The 20,872-nt window shown below is 37.6% G+C and overlaps 1 protein-coding gene across 1 annotated transcript in view; it reads right to left on the reverse strand.

The window, feature by feature from the left end:
• Positions 1–3,720: 3,720 nt before the first annotated feature.
• CUL5 (cullin 5) overlaps positions 3,721–20,872 on the reverse strand; it is a 34,483-nt gene continuing 17,331 nt past the window's right edge. The window contains exons 8-19 of the mRNA XM_075742274.1: positions 20,650–20,743; positions 17,153–17,283; positions 16,296–16,403; positions 15,611–15,675; positions 13,435–13,567; positions 12,767–12,898; positions 11,990–12,113; positions 11,068–11,243; positions 10,788–10,949; positions 9,972–10,090; positions 8,539–8,662; positions 3,721–7,382 (exon numbers count right to left, since the gene is read on the reverse strand). Coding sequence (XP_075598389.1) covers positions 7,188–7,382; positions 8,539–8,662; positions 9,972–10,090; positions 10,788–10,949; positions 11,068–11,243; positions 11,990–12,113; positions 12,767–12,898; positions 13,435–13,567; positions 15,611–15,675; positions 16,296–16,403; positions 17,153–17,283; positions 20,650–20,743 — 1,563 coding nt within the window. The 3' untranslated portion in view covers positions 3,721–7,187. The remainder of the gene's footprint in view (positions 7,383–8,538; positions 8,663–9,971; positions 10,091–10,787; positions 10,950–11,067; positions 11,244–11,989; positions 12,114–12,766; positions 12,899–13,434; positions 13,568–15,610; positions 15,676–16,295; positions 16,404–17,152; positions 17,284–20,649; positions 20,744–20,872) is intronic.

Consider the following 20,872-nt stretch of genomic DNA (forward strand, 5'->3'; position numbering starts at 1 on the left):
GCCTACTGCATTTCCTGGAGTTGATGTCTACCAGCCAGGTAAAGCAGCATTTACTTGCACCTTTCCTTCCTTTCCCTTTGGACCACAGACTGGAACAAATGCCAAGAAGCATACTTTGGATATAGCATCTGGAAAGCAAGAGTGTCTCAACAAGTTGTTACTTACTATCTTTACTAATTTTTATTATTTTCTCCTCACATTGTAAAACTAACATTCATCAAAACTGCCTCAGTTCATTTTTTGTTCCACATCTCATTTATTTCCCTTTGAGAGAGGATTTCACTTTTCTCTCTGTCTGCTCAAAGCAGTAAATACTCAAAAGTAAAATACTTCTTGCTTTCCATATCTGTCTAAAGATTCTTCAGACACATGGTAAGAGGCTGATGCGGACTGGCACAGATGAGGGAAGCATTTGTACTCTTTTGCTTCCTTAACTGTAGGTAGCTGATTTTAGAGAGTTTCACCAATCTACTCTAGACCTTTGATTTAGAGCCAAAGTTTTCAAGTACAAACCAGAGATAACACAGGAACTGACAAATATTGACTCAGGAAGAACTGAATATTTTACCCTAAAAATATATATATGTACCACATAGGAAAGTCATCCAACTTGCTTGGATGAGGATATTTTTTGGAAATGCATAATGCCAAAACCGTAACAGAAAAAGGGAAAGTTCTCATTTAACCTAGTCTTTACTCCTGCAGTATAAGGCCCTTTTTCTGGGATACAGCCTACTAATGCACCAGGATGAGCGTTCGTATCATCCCAGACATGCTGATTAATAATAGGCCCTTTATTGGAGCTCACATGAGAAGGAAAGAGAGGATGGCACAGACAATCTTACCTCCCTTCAGACTCCAGGAACCCAGAGCTGTGCAGCATCAGGCACGCCTCCCATCAGGGTACGGCCCACAGTGCAGATCCCATCCGTGGAGAGATCCCCCAGCATTTTGGTCTTTAGAGCTCTTATAGGATCTTCTGAGAAGAAAACAATTCTGGCGGTCATTCCTACTGTCAAACAGAAGAACACACTGCTTCACTTTGAAATAAAGATAATGTGCAGGTGGTGTAATTGCCAATGCCAGGAGGGAGAAGTCCAGTGCATAGAGAAGCTAAGTGAAGAAAAAAGAAACATCTCCTCCCTATAGTTGCTAAATATACTTCGGGATACAAATCCTTTAATGCAATATCAAAAAATACAGAAAGAACACCTTTAATAGGTCAAACCAAAAATCCATCACAGCCTATGATTGCCCTGGGACGCGCTGTGGCACAGCCCCTCTCCTGGTGGCCTGGCCTGCGCTTTCCCACACATCTGATTATTTACAGCCTCCCACCCTGACCCCACACCAGCAGCAGGCTGCCCTCACGAGCCACCTCCTAGCCCACGCCACATGGCCATTCACACCACCAGCAGGAGGAAGTTGGAGGAGGAAAGAAACCCTTCTAACTGCGTCCCTCCCCATGAGGCCGCAGCCAGGAGCTGCTTGGAACACCTTCAGAAGGTGGCAGACACGGACAAGGGTGCTCTGCTGGGTGCTCCCCTATGTTTTACATTTTTGGTCCTGTCATCATCATGCATCTTCTTCCTCCCCTCCTGCATCTGTTGCTTCCTCTAGTCAATGGGTTGCTTCCCTCCTCCTCCTCCTCCTCCTCCCCCTCCCCCCCTTCCCTCTTTAGACCTTTTCCTCAGGATAATTCATTTTTTCAGGATAATTCGAATTTAAGAGAATTCAAAGAGAGCTCAATAGAGACTGCAGCAGAGCAGCACCCCCCACAACCACTGCTTGAGGCTGAGCAAAAGAGCCAGGGTGCGCTCTCTAGAGTTCCCCAGCATCCACCTTCACTGTTCAGTGATGTTAGAGGGCCTATCCTTGCCTTTATTATCTCTCTATGGACCTGTTACCCATGAATTTGTCAAACCCTCTTTGAACCTGCTGATACCTGTGATCTGCAGCTCCAGCTTCGCCTGGAACAAGTCCTTTTAGTGTTTTAAACCCATCTTCTGCTGATTTTATCGAGTAGCCCTAGCGCTGATGTTACAGAATTCTCTGAAAATAGTTCTGCCTTACTCTCTGCCTTTCTGCTTTTGTTAAGCTGAGTCACATCCACATTTGAATGCTCGCTCCTCTCCCAGCTGAAGCTGTAGCTTCCCCAGCTCTGTGGCGGTTTGGTTTCCTTTGTACCATTTGGTGGGGAACCTAGTCAAAAGCTGCTAGGAACCCGCCTGTGCCCTGGCACCGAAGCTGGCTGCAGTGAGAGGTGACACACCTTGGCCAGCAGTTCCATTTCACACCTCGGTTCCTGAAGAAGCAATAGCTGATGTCATCTGGACCGGGGGGGGCTTATGGACATCTAGAGTGCCCGCTTGGTGCAATACAGCTTAGTTAGCTCAGCTTGAGCGAAGTTCCAACTGCCTGTTACAAAAAAGCAGGTGTGGAGATTTCCTTAAGGTCTTCACTGCTAGAAATCAATGATTGCAACAGATGGCAAATCCTGAGCTGTACATATTAGACCATGGTCTTAAAACCAGAAAAGCATTCAGAAAGAAAACCACGGTGCATTCCCTTCTTTAATTCTTTCAGCATCTCTTCTCACCAAGAACAGCTCTAAAGTACAGGACGTGGGGCACAGGATCCAACTACATTACATAGTGGATCTCCATCACTAATGTAAATGATGGAATGCAGGCACCATGCCTACACCTAGATGGAGATGTTTACATGTAAAGCAAAGCAAGCAAGCCAAGTTCTTAGTTTATCAGAAGAACAAAGCAGGTTCAGAGTCTTCTGTGTTTAGCTCAATGATTCTATCTAAACTGTCATCCACTTACACTGCTAGGAGCTGAATTGGCTAAGCAACTCCTGTGATAGCTGGCTTATTTCTAGAGAACTCCATCTGGAAAACCATCATTGTGAAAGACTACACTTTGCCCTAACAGAAGAAAAAAAAAGTTTGGAAGTAACGGCAGCATGCTATTAAAGTTCTGCCTTCAAGGACTGCCAGCTTCAAAATTGTCATGCGCACTGAACAATCACTCAAAGATAGATATTTATTCCATACGAACAGTTCTAACCTTTGCATGTACCAGAAAGCACAAAACACTGATGTTAGCTGGTGCACTTAAGAAAAAAGGAGTTGGAATGTAAAAAGATATTGACATTAAAAGGCAAGGGCAATCAGAGAAGAAAAGCCATTGCAGTAAAAGCCCTCCTTCGGACGACTGGCTGCTCCCACATCACTGTTTGTTTACTGCAGGATCAGGTACCAGAAGGTGCGGATAATCTGGTGACACCACCAGTAATTTTCAGTGACGCTCACTGTAAGTAATTGCAGAGACAAATCAACCACAACATTCAGCAATCCAAGTACATCCCAGTAAGTTATGCAGAGATGCAACCCTTTTCAAAATGCCATAAAGTCAGGCACCTCCAGCCACTTTTGGCATGGTGGGCTTTGACAAATTTAAATTGAAAGACCACAGCTAATCTTTACATAGAATTTGGAAGACTAAATAGCTCTACATATAACCTTAAGCACTTGAAAAATTGTAACAAGAAAGGAACTGGAAGTCTTTACTTTTTTTACCATTCTGATCATAACAGACTTTAGGACTTGGAATCAGGGAAATTTCATAGCGGTATTTTTCAGGAGCAGCACCTGAATTCCACTTAAAAATTTTGCAAGGGAAGACACAAAAATACCTTGTAAAATGAGTAGTCTTTTATATTACATTTTTATTTTGCAAGAAAATAAATTATACAACTTAAAAAATAAAATTCAAAAATTAAGCAGTACATCAAAATAGTTCAGCTGGACTGCCATACAGAAACTACCACCATTCAAAATTGTACAGCATTATTATGTTGGTAGTGGCACACATTCAAAATTGTAAATACCATACGTAGATAGATATTACAACTCGGGAACTCAAGTTTGCTCAACACTCCAGACTACATATAGTGTATATGACAGGAAAGCTTTCATGTATTGTTTATTTCACAAATATGACCTCAAAGAATTACAAAGATAGCATCCCAGTCATTTGGATGAAAATAGAAAACAGTTTGAATTTAAGATAGCAAATCTTTCTGTAAAACTATCAAATCTTTTTGCCAATTGTATTTTTAAAATTTGCACTTTACAGGACAATGGCATCCCAATGCAAATAAATGCAACACATGAACATTCAGAACATTTATATTAAGTTTAAAAAGGTGAAAACGAGAAAGTCACATTGTCTTTTGAAAATGTAATTGCATTACAGTCATAACAAATGAAAGATGAGTAAAAATAGAAGTTAGGGACACCAACTGTGGAAAGAGGAAAATGGAAGACTTCAGAATTGAAACTGAGATCCTCATCAAGTTGTTGGGACAGAGAAAGATTTAACAGTATTTCTTAATTAAACCCATTACGAGTGATTTCCCCCCCTTCTCCACCAGATTTCATTCCATAGCTATTCACCGTGGCAGTGTGTGTGGCAACATGTTTTTCAGATGCAGCACCTCTTTAAGCTAGGTCTTTGGACGTGCATGTTCATAGCTAAAAACTGCAGCCTTAAAAGTGCGTTGTTGCCATATTGCAAGTGAAGAATAGTTCATTGTCGTTTAGATCTGAACTCTACCCTCCCCAAAAGAACAGTTTACCCCAGGTATCTCCCTGTGCCCCAGGTGATACTAGTTTTAAGTGCATATTGGTGAAAGTGACCTGATGAAGGATGCTAAACGTGATTCTGCATCTTTAACAAATTTGCTGGTGTGAGTCTCGTTTAATAAAAAACCCCGACATCCATTTCCAGTATATATTTGAAGAAAAATGACCATGTCATAGGCACATTACCAATTGTATTTCTGCATCCCAGGTGTTGAGAAATATAGAGATAACATGTAGGTTGTATTACTTTATATTTACTAGTTGAGGGAATGTGTAACTCCTTAGCTTTTAGCAACCTGTTGCTTTCTGCATACACTCCAGCTTCCTAAACAGCTGGATCTGAGATGCAGTCTCTTAAACTTCTCTCTCCAATCAAAACCGATGGCTTCAAAAAATCAGCATTACCCCCTTTGCAGCTCTTTCTGTGGGACAATTTCACACCTGTTCTTCTCTGGTTAAGGGCTGGAATTGTTTATGGTGAAGACTGTGCTCACACTGTCACGATTTTCCCAATTATCCCAAGTGAGCATTTATTACTTTTAAGTTACAAAGACTGAAAGTCTTGCAGCATGAAGGTTTTTTTATTAGAATTTTGTTTTCTTATGTTTGAATAGCTTTACCGGTTAACTACACAGAGCACCACTTCCTTTTGATTCTGAATTGCAACACCACAGGGCCAACATAAAAGATGCAGTATTTTTAAACAGCATCTGCTTTTAAGTATCAATAAAAGCATGTAACATAAGCTGTAGGATTTCAATTGATGGGAACAGGCCAGGTCTCGATTTCTCTCCATCTCTTATTCATGAAACCCTCACTACCAAAAATTTCTTACTTGAAGAGATGTTCAAGTACACACTGTTCTCAGGCAGTCACACTGGCATTTACATTAGCAATAGAGCAGGCAGCCTGCTTAAGGGTGCAAACAGCCGTTCTTGCAGAGTTTGCTTTTAAACCACTCTTACTTCATACTTTACTGCAACCATGTGAAAGCAAAACTCCTCCTCTTACTTACTGGAAGCTTTTCCTTTTTGACTAAAGTTAATTGGATCCTCTTCCCCCTTTCAATCATCAAAGATGAGACCTTTAGATATTGAACTGGTTAATTAAAAAAAAATTTGCACACTTGCAATTTCTAGAAGAATATTCATACAGAACTGAGTAAAGCACAACTTACCTTTTGTCCCAAGACAGACACTCTGCTCCAGTGATTCATGTTATCAGTCCAGTACATGCTGGGACATTTCAGAGTAGCAGAGAGGCAGGCAGTGCCCGACGACTACTTAAGTGATTGAAAACAGAAGAGGTAACATTAAAAAGTTGAAATTCCTGATGTGTATTTGGCACACTCTGCATACACTAAACAAGGTATTTTTCCTTAGCTTTTTACCATTTTTGTTAGAATTGTATTTCCTACCCTGCCAGTTTCAAAATAAAAAGCAGAGGGTTTGTTTTTCATATAAAGATGTTGTCTTCTAAGCAACAAACCAGTCCAACTGGATTAATCTTGCATGTCTATATAAAGTTACCACTGAGGAATTAGTACAGGGATCTTCAAGTGTTATTTTCTTTCTGGGGGAGTTGTGCATCAATTACTCTTTAATGCATTCAGATATATGTAGTCATACTTAATATTTGGAATACAAATATTAAATGTACAAGGAAATACACTTAATATTTCTGTTCAATATAACAGACCCACCCATGAAAACTGCTTTTACAGTGAAGTATCATTCAAGAAAGCTTTACCTTCTCAAAAAGGATTGTAGCAAATCATCCATCCAAATAAGGTAACAAATAATGTATATCCACTTGTTTACAGCAAATGATTTAAAAACAATGATCTCTTGCTTAAGGAAAAACATCACCCATGACTTGGAATTACTTTTATGTCACTTATGTGTCGATTATTAAAAACCAGTTACTAGATTGAAGCACTGCTCTAGCCAACAGGTTTTAACTGTAACAAATACATATCAGTTGTGATGCACGTGTTTGTCTCTCTCAAATGTTATTACATAAAAAGGATCTAAGGTGGACAGTACGTTACTCTGTTGATCCAAAACACAAAAGTGAAAGTGCTACTTCTAGTCCTAATTGCATTTAAAAAAAAACAAAAACAAAAAACAAAACCAACCAACCAACCCAAACCCAAAACAAAACTAATAGCAGTTCCTCAGTGCATGAATATTTGAATATTTTTTCCTTGTGCAAGTACTGGTCATCTAAAAACCCAAACCTCTATTCTTCCTGGTGGGTGTAAATCAAATCTACTTTAAAAAGTTCATAATGGGCTCTTCATGAATGCAAGTTTCCCACAAAACAGCATGCTGTTAAAAGTGTGCAACATGAAGGGAATGCCATCATGCTAGCTGAATGAGATTGGCAAAATATAGTCCTCTGTAAGGTAAGGCAGGGATTTTAATACGTAACGAAAGTCAAAACAAGTCCTTCTGCAGCACAAGCTGTTGCAGCTGTCTGTCCAAGCACCCTTCCATTTATGTTCTCAGCATCCTGCAGAGTCCTCAAATTATGCCATATATATGAAGGTGTTGATATCCGACTCATCTCTTCTGATATATTTGTGCTCTATAAGCCATTCAATTTGCTCTTTTATCATTTTCTTTTGTGGCAAGAACATGTTTTTCAATATTTCTACCAGTTCAGTCTGAAGCTGGGCATTAGTAATTTTCTTCCGCATTTTCATTATTTGGATGATAGCCTCCTGGTGGGGGACAAAAAAAAAAAAAAATTTTATTTGAGATGCCTGGGTGAAGTGACAAAATGAACACAGCATTAATAGGGGGCGCCTGGTAAGGCAGGACAGCAAGGAAATCTGTATTTTTTCCTTAAAAATCAGACATATGCTGCATTTCTTAGCCTAAGTAGATACTGAACTGCTTTTACAAAGAAGTTGATAAAGGAAAAAATGAAGCAAGAGATAAGACAAGTCCAGCCAAAGGAGAATCTGCAGTTGAATCTTATACCTAGAGTGTGAATTACTCACTAAAGCCTAACGTTCATTCACTCTCTGAGCAGAAGTCACCATTTCAGCAGTGACGTCATATACCTTGTGAATACCTATTGAAATGCATGCTTAACGTCAAATTGGAACTCACGAGGAGTTCTCTTTTCATAAATACAACCAGGCATTAATCCTTCTGCTGGAGGTATGGCCAACATGTTAAGTCAGGTGGTAGAATTCACAATGTGCATGGCCTAGAACTTAATCTGACTGTTAGAAGGAGACCTGCAATTTGAAGGTAAGACGGAATTTGTGAGACTCCATTGTAGGTAATGATCTCCAATACCTGAAAAAATTCAGTTTTATTTTAGAAGCATCAGTTCAAAAGATTTGACAGGAGTACCTGACTGAAGGACAACCAACCACAAAGCAGGAAGCTCCAGTGTGTACATCTAAGATGTACTTACAAACTCTCCTTCTAAAGAGAAGGCCTCTCAAAAAGTCATACTGCTATTACTAAAGCGTGATCCCACCTCTGAGATTACTCTCTTCATACAGAGCAGTCAGAGAGATCTCAAGATCAACAGCACTGTTCGTTCACGTTGGTGGCTCAAGTCAGTTAACTTTACCATTTGCTGCTGCCACCCACCACTGCACAGTTAGGCCTTCACCGCTTGCTTAATATCTACTTTGTCCTCTCTAAAAACAAGGATTTGATACATCAGAACAGGAGGCTGACAACTACAACTGCACAAACACACGTGCAAAATCCAGTATTCACAAAGGATCTAAGCCAAATTGCAAAACTAAGTTCCAACGGGATTCAAAAGCATTTTATACATAACATCCAAATGTGGACAGCATAATACAACCACAGAAATTGGGTAATTTTATATTCCTCTGGCAGTTTACTTGCCTGGGTTCGTAATATTCTTAGCTGGACTATTCCTTCATTTTCCTCTTCCCGCATTCTCTCTGTAGTAAGTTGCAACCGACCAATCAAATTTATCTTGCCCCTTTTCTGAACTTTAGCGTTTTTTCTGAAAAAGTTATATTGTATGAAAATAAGCAAAAAATATATTTTCAGTTAAGGAATTCCTGTTAAACTTAAATTACAGCAGCAAGGAGTACCATCACATATCCGATATTTATAGGCTATTAGCATTGCAGCAGTGAGATAGCTGGTTAACAAATCAAAACTCAATGCCAATGTCTCTGCATAATAAACCTGAATATACCAGCACTACAAAAAAAAAGTATCAGCTGAAACTGACAGTGTCCAAAGGTGAAAAGTGAACTATTTTTAAAAATAAAAAGTCAGAGAAATTTATTTCAGTTTAATTATATAAAACTAGGGGTCTTTAGAGGAAGTTTTTACCACGAAGTTCAAGAAATTGGACTAGTTCATCTTCCATCAAAAGAACTGTCTGTCTAGCAGAAAAAAAGGACAAATATCAGCTATCATAACAAAAGCTGACAGCATTCTTCAGTGGTCACCCACAAACTTTCTGTACAGCCTGCTGCCTCTGTCATGCTCTCTTATCACTTCCCACAGCTCATGATCTTGATGACAGGAACAAACGTCATGGCAATGGGCAAGAAACTAAGCCCCAGGAAAGCAGATTCGTCACCTCTCTCTCCACAGATCCAGATGTGCAGCTGCTACGGAGAACAAGGCCCAGAATCTGAGGTCACTAGCAAGCAGCCAGTTCTAATCAGTCATTGATAATAAAAAGAGGCAAAAATCAAAGTAAAACTTGCTGAATGTAGTATATACCATTCAGATATTCTCTCTTTATTATCTTATGCTCTGAAGGATTTCAAAGCACCAGTAAAAAAGCACTGCAATTCTCACTGAAATACCGACACTCCTCTGTAGTGAAAACCACATCAAAAATCATGGCTTTTGACAACATACCATATTATTAAGCAGTTTCATTTCCCATTGAAACTTATAACTCTGCTTTTGAAACTCTCTGTGTGTGTAATAATCAATACAGCACTACTGCTCTGCTTACATGCTGTCTTCCTATATGAAATTTCATGGGCTCATTAGTAACAGGAAGATAGCAAAGCCTCCAATTTTGTGCCTCATCCCTAGGTGTTTAAGAAATTTAATTTCACAGAAATCATAATCATAGAAATGTTTGCCTGAAGGGGCTGCTGGAGGTCATCTAGTCCAACTACCTACTTGAAGTATGACTTTTGCCAAAACCAAGTGAGGACAGGGCAGCAAAGCATGTGTCTAGCTGAATCTTGAAAACTTTCAAGGATGAAGGTTAACTTAATGTAAATTCCTTTAATTACAAAATAGTACATTGTTATTTTACTTTTTAAACATCGTCTTACATTAAACTGAACTCCTGGTTCACCGAGAAGAGGGTTCCTTCTGTAAAGTCTTTGGGTGAATTGACTTGAGGTTCATACAATAAAACCTGACGTTTCAGCTTTGGAAATGCTACAAGAGACTACAGAGAAAGGGGAGGGGGGAAAGAATGAAAATAAAACACCAGACTTTCTAAATGGAAACAATTACTTCTTAAGAACATAGTTCACTGCTGTGCAGACTGTAGTGAGAGAACCACGTAGCCTTGTTCGGAGCTGCTAGAAGGCAACATGAAGATACTAGTAAAACCAGAGAGCGGACACAGTTTATCAAATCTTCTGAAATGAGTTAGTATAAGTAAAAGCAAACAAAGTAGTAAAATGCACGAACTCAAGGCCACAGAAGTGATGTTGAATCTGATTTATGTGATTTCTCTCTTTATTCTTGAGATAAATAATTAAAAGTCTGATAGAGCAAACACTAAAGTTATTTTTAAGCAACCTATATTTATCAGGTGCCACTGATTTCCTAGAATTAGACCAGTCCCACTCCACAAACCACAATCACGACTGTGTGCTTTAGGCAGCATGTGGTCAAAAAGATCTTGCTGTTTCCAAAAGCTTAGGTTAGATAATATTGGGTAGAGAGAATGTGTTAACATAAAGGCTGTGTGCGCTCCACAGTACTGCAAGAGGCCAGGATTACAACTGATTAATTAGCAAGAAGTGCGTTCACATTTCAGTTTCACAGTGTTATCTGACAGCACTTCAAGAACACTAATCCAGTATTTCAGAGTACAAAAATCAAGAAGAAATCTGTTTCAAGAGAAAGGGAAATACCCATAAAGTCCTCCTAAGTTCTGCATCAGGGAGTTCAGTTGCCAGTTTAAGATTTTCAAAGCTGATCTTCTCTCTGGGTCTTTGGTTCCATGCAAACAGCACAGCTAGCTGAAACGTTGTCACCTCCAAGTCATACTGGCCAACTTCGTTCTTAAATGTTATCTGTGAATAGAATGACAATTTTACTTATAAGCCTTTCTGGATCACAAGCTTTCCTGCTATGATAAACACACAGAAAGTACAGTCATTGATATCGATACAATGAAAACGATACACTTACAATTCCATTGGACATGAGGTGGTGCCAGTGCAGTTTTCTGCCACTGTGATTCTTTTTATAAAATTCTTCAACTTCTGGGATGAGATCTTCTAATTCCGTGGGCAGCGAGACAAATACTTTTTCAGAACTTCGGGACCAGGCACCAGCATTTAGAATTTTTATATTCACAGAATCAGCTGGAAGACAATATTGGATTATATGAATCTCCAGGTATAACAGATAGATAAAATGCATTTTTTTCTACTCTAAATATCATTATGAAGGACCAAATTTTCAGAAAGTAGCAGGGTGCCTACCTACTTAACATGAAGGTGCTCTATGCCTCACTGGCTTTCTGTCAGCAACACTGATTGAAATATCTGTTTTTTTCGCTTGCCTCTACAAAGCTCCTTAAGCCCTGATGCAGCTTTATAGCTGACGCTTGTAAGCACTACTCAAGGGTTTTCAGCAGTAGCAGGTCCAAAGCTGGATGTTCCCCAGCCTCTCTCATCAGTGAAATTTAATCTCAGAAATGTGATTTGAGCTCTTCATAGCATGCACCCAGCTCTCCTGCTGGCAGGTAAAGGAGGAGCACAGTGTGAAGCACTCATGAAGAATGATGAGAGCACAAAAGAAGGGGGTAGTTCAGGCATTCACCTCATTGATACTGATTCAAGCCCCTGCTTGGAATTTAACTACAAGAGCAGGGAGTCTGTATCTACGAGATTGCTCATAATGAAAACCCACAATAACTTACGGAACGATATAGCTCCAGTGTCAACTGTAAGAGGAAGTAGAGTCTACAGACACTTCCAATCTAGGGATAACAGTGCCCTGAAGACTATATTCAACCTGCAGTTAATAAAATTTTTAACTCAAGATTCAACAGAATTATTTTTCCACTAAGAGAAATGAAAAATAGCAAATCATTTGAAAAAAATACCTGGTAAAGCAAGTTTATTATTTTTGTGCATTTCTTTGAAGGCCTGGTTCAAGTCTTCAGACACTTTGATATCCTGGAACATCCTAGCCAGCTTGTTTACATAGTCTGCTGGCATTCCTACTTCCTGTATAAACAAACAGAACACTAAACATAGACAACTATGACTAACCCCTCCCCCTTTTTTAAAAATAATAAACTCAAGAAAATGAAGAGCATTAAAGTACACAGGTATCACCACTTTATAGTAACAGTTAATCTGCAATGCAATATAAAGTTTTTTTGCATGGATCATAAGTAGTTATGCCTTAAGGGCACATGATGATTCTTTTAAAGAAATGCAAGTGCTGAAGGACATGTGCATGCATTAAGGAATCAGTGAATTCTGAGATCTGGAGAAATGTTTAAGGCATGCAAATAACATTCTAATCTACACAAAATTTCACAATTAGAACACATCTCAAATTACATACATACCTAAACAACAATTACACTGCATTGCCCTCATTTGTATATGGAATATATGAAGCCTTCAGATAATCATATATGAAATATTCTGAAATCACTACCACTATTAGGATAACATTTCTCTTAGAAAAGAGCTAAACTGTTTTACTTTCATAAAGTATTGCGATAAAACGGGAAGTATAAGATGTCCTGAGTGGCCTGCAATTTAAGATAGAACACACCTAAGCAAGAAGGATATCTAAGTTCAGGAGTGGGAATTAATACCACGAGCAAGAGGCACAACCAAAGAAAGAAAGATGTCAGGCTACTTACTCTGAGCCATTCCACCATATTCTCCTCAATTTCACTATCAGCTGATATATCTAATATCAGGCGTCTTGTTAAGTGAGCTTTGTGATATCGCATGAAAACATCTTTATTCTGTACATATTTAAGTACCAAAAGCTGTCAAAAAAGTAGATTTTAATATATTTATTTGCACTGTCAATCAGACAAGTCTTTGAATGCTGATCTAATGCCACTGTAGATTATGAAGTAGAAAAAGGCTACTTGACATTGCCTTAAGAGCAACTATGTTAATACTATCACAGGCATCCGCTATGAATCTTTCATAACATCACACCTCCAATTCCTTCATTTGTCAACCATGAAGAACCTTCTCTTAAATCAGAAAAGACATTGGCACTGGTATGTAAAGGTCTCCTATATTATTTTCTAGACTAACATCAGTTACTGTAATACATTACAATCTGATATAGGCATTAATTTAGCACACTAATTTTGCAAACTGATACAGAGCCATGAAACACTGTATGGTTTACAAGATTTAATCACACACAGACACGCTTGATGACATAATAAAGTCTTCCCTATTATTACACCTTGCATAACTGTTTTTGAAGATCAAGGCCTCGACCCACATAAGGGAATAAACAAATTCATTCTTCAGAATAATTGAGAAGTAGAAAGCAAAAACATACCACTTCTTTAAGCTTTGCTTCAATTTCTTCAGAGGTTAGTTTTTTGCTTAGTGGTGTTTTTCTTAGCAACATGTCACAGTAATTAGCAAGAAGCTCAGGGCATTTGGATTCAGGCTGTGTTTTCAATCCAACACTAAATAAAAGAACAACAACATATCTTTAAACCATATAGAATCCTGCTATTCTGGAGTAATCACACTGTTGGCAAGACAGACCACTCTTCCTGACTGCTTTTAATTTTATAACTCTGACAATGAAGGATTACATTCAAACTACAGTTTGAAGCAACTAAATAATGTGTGGCAATAAGTATTCTAGTAAAGAATTAACAAATGTTGCAGTGAAATGTTTCACTCATCTTGTCACTGTGCTTGAATCAAAGTCTCAAGAACAGCCTCCTGCATGTAATTTCACAGACTGCAAAACCCAACACATCTTTTGCATACTAACAGGATGTAAAATAATTTTATAACAGGTGGAAACAGCAGACTAACAGCTTAGAGATTAAAAGCAGATTAAAGTTGAACAGGAAGATGCTACAGCATAGTGACTTCAAAAGGCATGCAAGAACAAGGTCGTGTTCTCAACCTCTGTCTAGACTGGTGAATAAAATAGTGCCAAGGACCAATCCCTATTTCTAGGGTCAGATGACACCACCTTGATTGCAAAGGCAGCGAGTAAAATAGGTAAGAAGCTGTGGGCATGTTCAGGAATCCAGTGTTCTTGCTCATTCATTCTGTCACCCTCTCATCAACTAGTGCAGACAGAACTAAAACTCTTCAGACAACTTGTCCTTTTTAATTCATGAAGCCGCTTGCAGGCTACTGTCTTCTGTCCTCCTGAAGACCATTTGGAGTAAAAGCAGATCACTAGTCTCTTGGTTATTACAAGACAGAACCCTTATTTAGTCAATGTGTTCCCAGGTTATTTTGGAACAGGAGTCTTCAAGATCCTCACAGCAACGAAAAATTAACAAATTCCATATTCTTAGGCTGAACTTAATAGCACAAGTTAAGCAGGATGAAGTTGCGTTTTATTTAAAACAGGCTGCATAAACAGACAATTTAAAAGAGCTTGAGAAGAATGCTGAACAGACGACTATCGCCATCATGGTGGTTTCTAAGAAATCACTAGGAAGGTTTAGCTTTAAGAGTGAAACACAGTTTGAATGAGGTACTGATTTGTATGTTCCTGGGGGAAATGAAAACCTTAGCAGAGACCTAAAAAACTCCTCTACCTTGCCTACATCTATACGAAGTATACAAAGCAGGAATCCAGTCTTTTGTGAAGGTATTTCTCCAATAACATAAAACCAGTAAGGCTAATCCCTGTCCAGGCTTACCATTAGTCCAAAACCAAACACAGTAAGAACCAGAATGCTGAACAGATATTTATATCCATCCACTCCTAAGAAGAAATAATTGGAAAGGGAAGCTGGTGGCCCAGCTACATAAGCTTTGTTTCTGTAGCAAACCAAACTACAAACTATATATAAGCAATCCCAACCACCTAAATATATACAGATTCCTACTCAAGTGGCACATTACATGTTAAATGTTAACAATCAATTAACTGACTGCTACTTTCTCTTGGCTGAGTTAGTAGAGTGGCTGCTGTAAGCATGGGTTTCTTCCTGAGTCAGACAGGTCTGCTTAATCTACTGGAAGTTGTTTAAACTAACCTGGTTAATCCAGCACTGAAACAAAACCGTTAACACACCCAGACAGGTCTCATTCACAGCTGACATAGGAGGTGGTGGTAAACAGCTTGTGGATGGTTACACCGTAATCAGCCACACTTACTCCCATAGAGATTATTGCCTCAGTTTTCACCAGGACTTTTACTGAAGCTGCAGCAGAGTTATACAGCTCAGGTTTTTGGAATTAATAACCCAGGAAGGTATTATTAAACTCAGCTAACAAACTGACTCATTACTATAAAAGAATAGATCCCCAATTACTACAAATAAATTTGAGTTGAAACAGGCTGCTATTCACTGATCCACTGCCACATGAAGAGTGTCTCACCAGAGGTTGATAAGCAATCTGAAATTCCATAATGCAAAGAACACAAAGCACTTTTAAACGCAGTGTTACTTTTTGAAGAGATATTTTAGGAGAAGCTCTATCTTTAGCAATTTAAAAACCTTGATTCACATAAAGTTTATATGGCTTACCCCTTTTGCTTCAATGGTAATTCAAGTTTAAAGATTGTAGCATCATTCACAACTGCTTTGTAAGCCTGAAAAAAAATTAGATTATTAGTGCTTCACTCAATTCCTCTCTTTAACATACGAATCATAAAGGTTTTACCTCTCTTTTTAGATTACTGTAACATGAAATTAATCAGATTTTTTTTATTAGCTCAAAGTTTGCGGATTTGATTTTCAGTGTAAGAGTTCAAATCCTATGACTCCATTTCCCATTAACTGATGTGTTGCATTTTCCTCTTTTCTGTTAACGTTCTACTTTCCTTTAAGCAACAACTTAGAACGGGATTGCATGGAGCAGGTTGCCTATCTGCAGTTATGAGACTACACCCAAATATGCAGTAAATTCTAAACGTAAGTATGTTGCTGAATCAGACCTTAAGGTGCTCAACACCAAAATCATCTTCAGATGTGCTTAATGACATTACAAAGCTAAACACAAATACAACTTTATACAGGACTACAACACAAATGAAAAGCTAATCAGTTGGCAGTAAGTTTCATCAATATTTTAGTCTACATATTTACAAGAGTAAGAGCAGCTTCTAGATTTAACAGTGAATGGGCACAATGATTTCAGAGACATTATCATATGAATTACATATGAATTTACTTCTTAAATTGAAAACATACGATCAGCAGAAACACATACCTTATCTCTTGCAGTAAGAAATCTTGGATCATCTTGAAAAGCTTCTTTAACCAATTTACTAAATCGATTAAATAGTGTGAGTAATTGCTCTACATATTTCTCAGAATCCTAGAGAGGCAAAAATCAAATAAAAAAAATGAGGCTCCATAGAATTCAGTGTGATCTTACATTGAATTCTCTAATCTGTAATAACATAGCACCCTCAAGCCTGCATACTATGAATTAGCATTTTATCTTTATTCTCTGTACTGAAGAGTTCTACAGCATGTAAGACTCAACACAGACTTTCAGGGTAGTATTTCCAACCTATATACATAAAGAATATATAACTTTCAAATATTGTGTAACAACTTCTAAATAAAAAGTTTTCAAGAACCAATAAAAGATACATCCTAATTGCTGCAGATACTCAGGCCTCCTAGACCCAGAGAAAACCATGATAAAAAGCTGAAAAAGAACAGCGGGGAAAAAACTTTTAACTTCCACACGGAACAACCACTCTCAGATTGAAAGCAAATTTACAATGTCACATCAGGAAGTTAGAACTCTGGAAAAAAAATGATTATGCCTTTTTAATTAAGATGCTAACACAATCCTACCATTTAAGTATGCCAGGGACTTAATTTATAACCTTTTTACTGCAAATTGGATTCATGTTTTAAAGCTACAACTGAAATCGTAAGGAATAAAAAAAATATTCTAAAGACATTTAAAACTTTCAGTTGGTCAAGATTTGATGTTTAAACATAAAATCTTCAAAAATTATTTCCATTCACATGTACGTCCCACAATTAGAGTATTTAATTTCTGCAAAGTTGTTTTTCCATTGTTACTTTATTAAAAAATAATACACTTACAGTAGTAATAGTTTCAGCAGCTGCTACCATATCTGCAAGTCCAGCACTAACAATATGTTCTTCCAAGTCTTTTAGCATAGGCTCTATGCCATTCGGAACTTTATCCATCAGTGAAAACATTAAATGCAACTCTGAAAGATACAAATACTGATAAAGTCACCAGTCAAAGACCTGTATAAAACCCAAATATACTGCATTTCTGCTAGGGATATCTCAGGTGGAATATTGAATATGTAAAGAACAGATAATCCAATAAACCCTTAAAAGGAAAAAAAGTTTTGAATACTGTTCTAATTCTGGTACCACAAAGAGATTCTTCTGAAGGCAAAAAGAGGTTTGTATTGCAACGTAATACTTGCTTATTATAATATCACAAGCTTGAATAAAACCCCCTAAAGTCAATGGCAGTTTGGATTACATCCAGGTTCTCAGTATAATTGCCTTAAAATCCCTGGCAAAAATGGGTGTGTCTCAGTTGGAAGCCTACAGGAGTTTATGCAGGTAATTGTATGGATTCAAGATACATTTTTTTTTCCTGAATTAAAGCCAAACAGAGCTGTCTCTGTGTATCTTCCAATACCATCTACAATGTTTTATGTTCATTAAAAGCATGCCAAATTCTGAAGTAACCAAAACTAAGGTAAACAGCATTTTTTCCTTTCTGTTTTCCCAAAGTTTATTTAGTTCTCCCAAAAGTTACCAGTTCAAAAACTGATATGGTTTATTTGCCTACATTTTGTGAAGGTATTTCAACACTGCTAAAAAAAAAAAAAAAAAAAAAAAAAAGGTACTGAAACATCAATAATCATCTTGACAAAGCTGTCCACAAAGGAACACCTGGATTAAGGCCACCAGAGAGTTTTAGAGACCACAGAGACTGGAAATAAACACAGCACAGGACTCTGCTTAATGAAGCAAAATAAACTGATCATGGACTCTGATTCTTTTTTTTTTTCCCCCTAGGAAAAAAAAATAAATTGATAGATTTGCTTAGTTCCTCCACACTATATGTACTGTGTAAGGGGACAAAAGCCAGAGGCCCTGTCTTTGTTTTCTCCTCTACAATACTTTTGTCAGCAACATCTACAAGATCCTGTTACCACTGAGGATGAAATATACATTATCAACTTCTGTATCCCAACAACTGGTGCAGAACCAAATAGAAAAGCAATGCACAGAGAGGGGAAAAAAAATCCTCTTAGAACATAACAATGCAAATTAAAGAATGGATACTACCAACAACCTTCAACAAGAACTTGCAACACTACTGGAGACAATTCACAATGGGCTAAATGGTGGGATTTCAGGAACCAGAAAAAAATGCAGTCAGAGATATTCTCGGTGCAATTTAGATGTACTGTAGCAGTTTTACATAGGGTAAGTCCAACAAGCTCCCTCAACTTTTACTGGATCTTTTCATCTGTACTTTAAAAAAGGGTGAGAGGGAAGAAGAGATGGTGGAAAAAAGGAAATAACAAGATATATTAAAGGGTTCTACATCTGTTTATGTAAACTAGTGATGGCATGAATAATTCCAGAAAAAAAATTCAGTGATTTCTCCTAATAAATGGTGGCAAAGGAAGACTTCGGTTGCATCCCTAAAACCGTAGGAACCCAAAAAAACCTAGATTCTTCAAAGACAGACTTCAAAGTAACAAAACCAAAAGGAACATTTTACTGGAATTTCTCCCAGAATACATTATGAAACTGAAAGGTAAAGAAATCCATATTGTAGTTGTTGGGGCACTTAAACAAGTTCTGCTTTCATTTTGTATTCACAAAAGCCAAGCGTACTTTTTATTTCTGTTATCAAGTATTTCAAGAACAAAATTTAGGCCTCCCATCACCAAAACTACAAGCAAACAAAACTGCACTAAGCCAATTCTGAAGAACATTTGCAAGTTATGACATCTTTGATAGTTTTCAATTGGAAAACATCAGGCTCTCCTTCTTTTGCATAGCATGTAACTTAATGTAACAGAGTATTTTACAGTAGTACTCAGCTCATAGCCAATAAACCCAGCCCTGTTTTGTCACATGCTGTTCAATAAAGAAAACATCATGAAATTCTTTGGGGCGAATAATATCAGAAAGACACATGCATAAGCAAAGTACAGCAGAGGATACTATCAGACATATATATTACTATGTATAGCTCCAGTTTTTAAATAACTTTTTAATCATCTGCACCTGCATCCTTCATTAAAACATTTTCAACAGCATAGGTAAGTCTAAGGGAAAAAAAAATATTTGAAAGAGATGCTTGAGTTCTTAGATACTAAATGGAAGTATTTTGCAAGCAAGCAGTATCACACGGCAGACGTAGCCACAAGGAAAGAGAGTACTGCATGAATACTTCAACAAGTTTCTAAAGAAAGATGCTTTGGATGCTACAGATGAACCCTTCTGAAGGTCTGCATTTAAATAAGCCTCCTGTATTCTCCCAAAGGCTGTAACATATACTCATAAGAAGTTTGGTGGCTTTCTAGATTTAGCTCTGGACTACTGCCAGAAATCATGCTGCTAGATGAACAGATCAGTATGACATAGTTTTGAGGTCAAATATTTTCTGAAATGCTAGCTTTAGAAGTATTTTCTACACTGTTCTAAGTCATAAAATGGTTTTCGCATTTGCATAGAAATGAAAACTTCATATAGACATTAGTAAATATTCCATGGCTGCAGGATACTGAGACTTCAAAAAACCCAAAACCCCAAAAAACAACTTGTGATTTCAGCTTCTTTTTTTTTTTTTCCCCTCAATTTCCCTACTTGAATTATGACTTGTTAATGACTTATCTAGTTTGGTTTATCACACAGGACCAATACAAGGCTTTTCAATCACACTAACCTCTCAATTTATGGCAGCAGAGTTAAAAAAAAAAACTTTTTAAAGTTTTCAAAAGGCATGCAGACCTAACTTTCAATACTCACAGTGACATACTAGCTATAAAACCAGATGAAAAATTTGTATAGATTTTATTCATTGACCTATTGGTCCTGTGCCAATAATCAGAATAAGAAAAATTTCTCCCTGCTTTTCAGAAAAAAAGCTTTGTAAAGAGATGCTTAACTTTTTTTCCAAGGGAAGGGGGTAGGAGGAGTGGAATGAAGGGAGTGTTTGTATCTGAACTATTCAAATAGAAAGTAAGACACATGCAACATCTACCTGAGTTTGTCAACATGAGGAAAATAAGTTACAAGAAAAAAAAAAAGAAAATAGAGCACAAAACATTCTTTTCTTTCAAGAAAGATGAGAGCTATCCAGTCATTCAAATCAGAGTATTGTACATACAGATTTCAGAAGTAATATAAAAAAAATACTAACCAATGATGGCAATTTTTGTGGGATAGAATTGCCCACATGCAGTAGTATTTTATCTATAAAACACTACCACCATCTATTAAAAACAGTAATTTGATATATCTACACACAAATCTATTTTTATGCAGTTGATGCTGAGTTCATCCTGCACTGTTCTTGAGGCTTCACTTACTTTCTGTTTCATTTCGTTTGATCATGCCTTGGCATTCAGCTAAAATAGTCTCTTTAAAAGATGTCACCAGGGCATTGACGCAGCACTCCATTAGCTGAAATATATTAAACACAGAATTAGCTCATTTAGCCATCTGAACACCAAAGTCTGATCTGTCTCAAGTCTGCCACGACACAAAATCTAGCCTGTTCTCAACAACTATGCTCTATAAAATAATTCATTC

This window comes from Balearica regulorum, chromosome 1 (genome assembly GCF_011004875.1).
Source record: "Balearica regulorum gibbericeps isolate bBalReg1 chromosome 1, bBalReg1.pri, whole genome shotgun sequence".
Classification (NCBI taxonomy): domain Eukaryota; kingdom Metazoa; phylum Chordata; class Aves; order Gruiformes; family Gruidae; genus Balearica; species Balearica regulorum.